Source organism: Lasioglossum baleicum, chromosome 15, assembly GCF_051020765.1.
Source record: "Lasioglossum baleicum chromosome 15, iyLasBale1, whole genome shotgun sequence".
NCBI classification, from domain to species: domain Eukaryota; kingdom Metazoa; phylum Arthropoda; class Insecta; order Hymenoptera; family Halictidae; genus Lasioglossum; species Lasioglossum baleicum.
This window is the reverse complement of record NC_134943.1, coordinates 995,917-1,002,745: the sequence shown is the minus strand read 5'-3', so window position 1 is coordinate 1,002,745 and position 6,829 is coordinate 995,917. Positions and strand designations below refer to the sequence as shown.

General features: G+C 39.5%; 1 protein-coding gene across 1 annotated transcript; it reads right to left on the bottom strand.

Annotated features, from left to right (window-relative positions):
* Nucleotides 1-1,042: 1,042 nt before the first annotated feature.
* Cpr22 (cuticular protein 22) lies at nt 1,043-6,130 on the bottom strand. Its single transcript, XM_076439145.1, has 2 exons — nt 5,987-6,130; nt 1,043-1,783 (listed from the first exon to the last, which is right to left on the bottom strand). The coding sequence occupies exons 1-2, from the start codon at nt 5,999-6,001 to the stop codon at nt 1,397-1,399; spliced, it is 402 nt and encodes a 133-aa protein (XP_076295260.1). The 5' UTR covers nt 6,002-6,130; the 3' UTR covers nt 1,043-1,396.
* Nucleotides 6,131-6,829: the final 699 nt, after the last annotated feature.

The window sequence follows — 6,829 nt, the reverse complement described above, 5'->3', positions numbered from 1 at the left end:
TTTAACTCGATCTGCGTTTCTGTTTGATCTGGTTCAGTTCGTAAATTCAACTTGAACTGGACGAATTCCAAGCCAAAGAATAAATAGGGTCTTGATATAAAGTTACATTGATTAAACTTGGCGTTAACAGATAGTCCAGTTTGCTTTCCCAAACGGGGAGTAAACTGTTGCGTCGATTCACCGTTGGCATCTCGATTGCGGTTGACCGTGATGTTTAACTGGGCTCGCTAGATTTAAAATGGATTTTAAGACTTCGGCTGAGCTTGGGGATCCATTTTTAAATGTTACGTTACACTAGTAGGTGATCAAAGTATCAGAGCCTCTTGCTTAAATTGACGAGTTTATATTAAAATAATAAATTTTTAAACGGAAGTCTAGATATTTTGAATTCTTATAATGGTTCTATAATTTTGGTAAAAAGCTTTTAGTGACGATCGAAAAATTAAACTTGAAAAAGCCTTTATTAGAACAAGATTCTAATATCCCAATGATATTAAAAATCTAAAGATTAGAATAGATTAATCACTTTTCGGAAGCGCAACCTAAAATAAACTTTAACAACAATTTTTGTTTGTGTAAACAATTTTGCGGCAAGTTTCTTTTGCAAATGTCTACCGATCCAGAGGTGTACATTCACCCAATCATAGTGGTTACCACCAAAATAATTTCACATTTTCTGCAGACTATCTTCGTTCAATGCTCGCATTCTCCTAACAAATTCACGAAATAAAATATTTAATCGCGTTCGTTTAGCCTACCTCCATTTTCTTCTCAATACATGTAAAGATACATACCGTGCTGTTCCAGCTAAGAAAATAGTGCATAGACCACATTTTATACGCGAAAAGGTAGGTGGAGGAAAAACGATATGATTCCAACAATATTCATTAATTTTGGATGAATCATGATTTTGGACTTTCGTCCCCCGCGAGATTATCAGTAGACAGATCACTGTGAGTTCCACGAGGCTACGAAACACCCAGGACAGGAAGTCCAGCTGGAAATCATCGCATGGTCGGGTCGCGAAGAATAAATCGATATCTCTCTCTTGAATTGCAACGTTTATTCCGTATGCGCCGCGGCATGTACCCAAGAACGATTACGTAGAACGTCGTAGCTCATGGTAGATGCTCGCGTCCGCACGTGCGACATAATACGCAATACATAATAAACATAGTAATGCACAATACATTGATACAACATACATATCTCCATAAGTATACAATAAATATTTACAACAGATTGAACCAGAGTATATACGCGTTTCGTTAGAGCCGTGGAGGGGAGCGAGAAGCGACGACGACGATGGAGCGACTCATCATGTGAATATTCGTCGGTAGAACAGAATTACAAAAGAAGGTTCGGTGAGATCACTGGACGACGGGCGCCCTATCGTTTACACCTGGTTCTGGTCTTCTTTCGAGGGGTGCGCCGCTATCCATTCGAGTGCTTTTTTGATCAGAGGCGGGATCTCAGGTGTGGTGGGCAGGTGGGCTCCTTGGGGTTGGAATCCGTCAGCATTCGCGACGTATGTCAACGAGATCTGCTGGCCGTCGTCGCCGGGGTAGCTGAAGCTGCCCTCAGCCTTCATCGCTTCGTTCTCCTGGCCCGCGTTCTCCAACTGACCCTCTTCTTGAGCCTTGATCCCGTTCCCAGCCTCGTAGTTCCATTTGTACGAACCGTCCGGGTTAGGACCCTCTTGGCTCTGACTGACAATTGGGATCACCTCATCTGCCGGGGCTGGGGCCGCTGCCACGCAGCTAGCCAACGTGATCACGGCTACCTAAGGATTCACACCAGATCAGCTGCTGACTTTGTACTTTACGTTTACTTCGACTTAGGGCTAAATTGTTTCGCTGAGCGTCGCGCTTTCAGACCGCCCGGACCGTTTGAGAATTTAAACTTCGACGATCTTGAATGAGCCTTCGATCCGACAGCAACCGAGTACTTCACTCTTGAGTAGACCGGTAGAGAGATTAACCCCTTGCACTACTATTTTGTGGTTGCAGTGATTAGAGATTCTTCATCGTTCAGAATTTCGTAGGAAACAAGAATATATCGAAAACAAATATATCGACTACAACAAAATAGAATTTTCTAGGGTAAGGGGTTAACGTTGCCGGATAATCAATTTTTAACATCAATTAAAAGTTGCTCGATATTGATCCAGTTTGGATATAGCTTTAAAAATGTTATTCTCATATGTCTGTGATTCAGAATCTTTGATACTATTCATAACTAGACTGCGGATTTTATGCTTCCCCCAAAATGAGGTAGATCAACCCTTCAAGCTCGACTGCTAGTTTCTTTTGCTACGACCAACGTTGTACGCTGTTACAGACATTAACCATAGTTTCTCATACAACTTTGAAATACTCTTTAAGCGTCATTATGATGCACAGACAACATCTCTGAAGGGTTTAGAGAATTTAGAGACATTGACATATGATTTTCAAATTATTATAATTATCAAAGGAAGAACTTTTTACTTGGTTCTTGTTGCTTGGACTTAACGCAAAAAATGTTTGTTTTGAATTAAAACCTGCAGTCTGCTCACAGCAATGTTCAAATTCTGAAAAGTGATAATCCGATCTTGCGTTATCAATTTTGAAATATTCATCAGACCCAGTATGGCATATAAACGTCATTCCTGAAGGGTTAATCTATCTTTGCTTTCAATCAGACCCATTTCGAGCTGCAATGTACCTTGGTCAATATTCATTTGCAAAGAGAATCGGAAAAATGTACCTTCTCCATTTCTTACTGTTTTTTAGCACATGTAGCATTCATTTGCCAAATCGACTAACTGCAGAAAATAAAATGTAGAGAATATTATAAAATATGGTAATAAATGGTCATTTCTAACAGTGATTTTTGCAAATTTTGTCATTTTTCTAAATATAGTTTGTTAAGCATCAATCAAGTTCTTTGTCAGTAAAAAGAAAAACAAAAGTCTGCGAACAACCCATATAATTCTCATTGAAGACAGAATGTAAAATATATTGAATTGAATCTACACTGTTATTAAGGATAAAGGACATCACCCCCTAGTTGTTGTAATATTTAATAATAATAGATAACTTTTTTCTTTATCTAAACTAGAAATCACAACTCACACATGCCCAATTAACTCAAATTATTCCCCATTTTCCAAATTAAAAACTGAATGAACCGTCCATAATTTAACAAGTTTAAACGCACTTGAACAAAATGAAAATTCGTTTTTGAAGTTATTAAATACCGCTGAAACGCGTCAGTGACCGAGTACGACCCAGTTTTGACTTTTGTTATTTAACCGGAATGTGTATATGGTAATGATAATAATTTCCATCGTGAAAACTGTAATGAAGCTTCGAACAGGCTGTCGGCCATTATTACATCGTTACAGTCGAACAAACCGGCCGCGCAATTCTCGTGGTACACGCGTCATCGTAGATAATCCTCGTTCCTTGTTTACGTTATTGTGTTTAAACGTCTATAAATTACGTCGCGGAAGATCGATTCTCGCGTAATTACGCGTCTGCGGGGTGCGATTTAAACGGTGCATCAGACCGCATATCAATTAAGAAAATCGATTGCAAGACTGCTGCTCGACTCGCGTGGCAGCCGGCTAGCCTCTTTACCGAAAACGGTCGCAAACTCGGCCGCAGTAGCTATTTCGTTTCGAGCCAGCCAGTGGCAGCGGTAGAGCGGCTGTTATTAGGTCAGACATAGTAGATTCTGTTCTGGCTGGACGGTCACCGAGCTAAAAATCATCGACTCTCGTTTAATCTATTCCTACTTATTCTCTTAACCGACGCGTTCCTCGAATTAATACAATCCTCATTCAGCGGGAGTAACCATACGGAAACAATGAGAGTAGGAAAATTGGAAATAGTTCGACTGAACCGTGGAAATCAACAAACATAAAAAACATAACGAGTTCAGAGTAAATAGGACCGATTAAGCGGCAATTACTAGACTGCGGATTTTCTGCATTTGTGGCAGAAATGAGTGAAATTTGGAACAGTGAAATATTTTAAACGATTTACGAATATTGACGTATTATTTTCATTTTGTTGATACTAGTGAAGAGCCAATGGTATTTGCTCTCTTTTCTTATAGTCGACACTTATATTTCAAATAATTGAAAAATTGACTCGGTAGCCACGGAAATGGTACAAAATCAAAGCGATTTATATTAAAAAACAATAATATGGAAAGTTGAAATTTATAATATGAATTGTTCTTTCAATCCTTCTGTGTTTTGTACATTGTAAGCAAATTTCATACACTCGGCAATTAACGTGGTAAAGTATTGAAATATAGTGGAACGATTTTACCTGTGAAAAGAGCAAAGAAAAAATTAACACTATTCAAAAGTCCAACAAAACGAATGAGTCTGAAACAATGGAGGAAAGTAAGAACAATGTATCTCGACACAAATTCTATTCTAGTGGATGTGGCTATCAAAGAAACTATATGTGTAATTTGCTTACAGAGTGATCATTATTGTGATCACTATTAAGCAAAATAAGAATTTTCTGCAACTATTGCAATAGCCAGAAATCAGATAAAATCTTTGGAAAAATTATTTCTAAATCCTATAACTCTTTCTCCTAAATCTTTTAAATCTTCCCAAAAATTCCAATACTTTATCCAACAACTTTTAGGTATAGTTTGAGGCTACAAAATCTAAATTGTTCGGAAGGCACTAAAGAAATTTCAAAATAATTGTCTGTAACACTGTTACAAGAATCAACGTACATACCATTTTACTAGGGGGTCATGAGAGACCCAGGGTACCATTGCAGGGTTTAAATGTTTTAATCTCCTAATGATTTCAAAATTTATCTAATCAATTTCGTGGTAAATGCATAAAACCTCTAGTGATGATTAGACTGCGAAAACATCAAAAGACCTTAGAATTATGGTTGCACTATTTCTTATAATTGAATGGGAACGTTGGCCCTTATTCGAGATTTCCATCCAATTGCTACAGAAAATGTTTATTTTCCATAAAAATGGAAAATGGAAACAAGAATGGATCATGTTCCAGACTGACCAAATAATTAAATAAAAACACTTTGAATAAATGCAACTAATTTTGAAAAATTAACTCGAAAATTAAACATCTCTTCCGACGTAAAATAATTCCATTCCACATGATTTTTTTCATTTTATAGATATGAAATTGATATAACACCTCATACAATACTTAAATGTTTAGTAATTGGTTCGATCCCAATATATTCAATGATATAAACTTTTGAATAATGGTACAGCAATTTTTAGTGTTGACTCTGAGTCACCACTCGAGTGCTAAGGCTTCATATACTCTTCAATAATTATGCTGTACCAAATGGAAGCTTAGAAATCTTCATTCACGCGAGTTACGTTTTACGTTCTATTAAAAAAATCCTCAGCCAAGGGCGTCAAACTTTAAAAAATTCTGGAATAATCGCCGGTATGTATTAAGATCGCAAACCAAAGAATGAAGATGTTGTACGACGTTTGATCTTGTTCGTTTAGACATCTAGAAGGTGGGCATAGTTCCCTCTACTATGGAACCACACAGGTTGTGTTACAGACTGATATTGCCACTGCCGCCCCAAGGTACATTTTGTCTGGTACTGTTTCCAGCCCGTTTGCATTCACCCTACTCACCTCTCCTCGATCACCTCCCGAAACTAGGCGTCACGCGTCGGTGGCAAGCGTACGACCGAACGAGCCGCGAGGAATGAATGGAAATGGAAAAAGAAAGATCGAGATCACAGATAACGTTTGTTCACAGGAGTCCCGGTTATGAATCACGCACAGATATGTAATATCGCGGTCTCGCGGCACTCGACGATTCTCCAAATCGAAAGCTCACTGAAGACCAATCTTCGGCAACGGTCCGCGGGACTTCCGTTCTTCGCGAATCCTGTTTTGCACCCCGGAATCCTCGAAGCCGACTCTTTTTTTTCGTGGAACAGCATTCGCTGGTCCATTTAATTGCGCTTACCAGTGACGTATACATGGTGCAGCAGTAATCGCTGATGGGCAAGTGTTTATCAAACCCCGCAGCGCTCGTCGTATATATACCCCTGGAGGCATCACCAATACGACCGTTTGCCTAAGTAACGATAGCCACTGTGCTCCTAAGAGGACGCACATGGGACACAGAGCGACAGAGAGAAATGGCAAAGGTGGAAAGGCTGGCGGACAGAGTGCGAGAGAGAAAGAGAGAGAGGGGAAGATGGTGACACAGTGGCAGAGGGAACTGAAAGGGGGGGTTACACGGATCCTCATTTAACGCGCACGATGCACTAGGATATGCATGTGTGGGGAAACGTACGGGGACAACAACACACTGTACATCACCCGGAGAGAGACTACCTTCCCGGGGATCAGCATGTCACATTGCGCTAAATGTCATCGGGTCCCCGTTATAGGATGCTTACTCAATTGTCATAATTTCTTTAACCCTCTGACCGCTGCGCCCGGCTACGTTGGAAATCATGTTCCTCTTGGTTTTGTGAGATTTCGTCTGTTGTTATCGCGCTTGCACTTTGGGGTGGCAGAGCTTCGCGCCGTTTCTGCGCCTCGCTAATAGTGACCTCCTTTGTTCTCGCGGTGTCGCACCTATGGTTTCTCGGGTTATAAACACTGATTCAGGGATCGAAAGAAACATTAGCTTCTGCATTTTGGAATATTCTGATCGAACTTGTGGATACTGTTTAACAACATAGTGGAATTTTGACGGAATGTTGTCTTTAGCAACTTCTTCAAAAAGTGTTCTTCACAATAACAATGTTTGAAATGTTGAATGTTTATTTAAAAAGTTGCTGGATTTATTTAACAACGC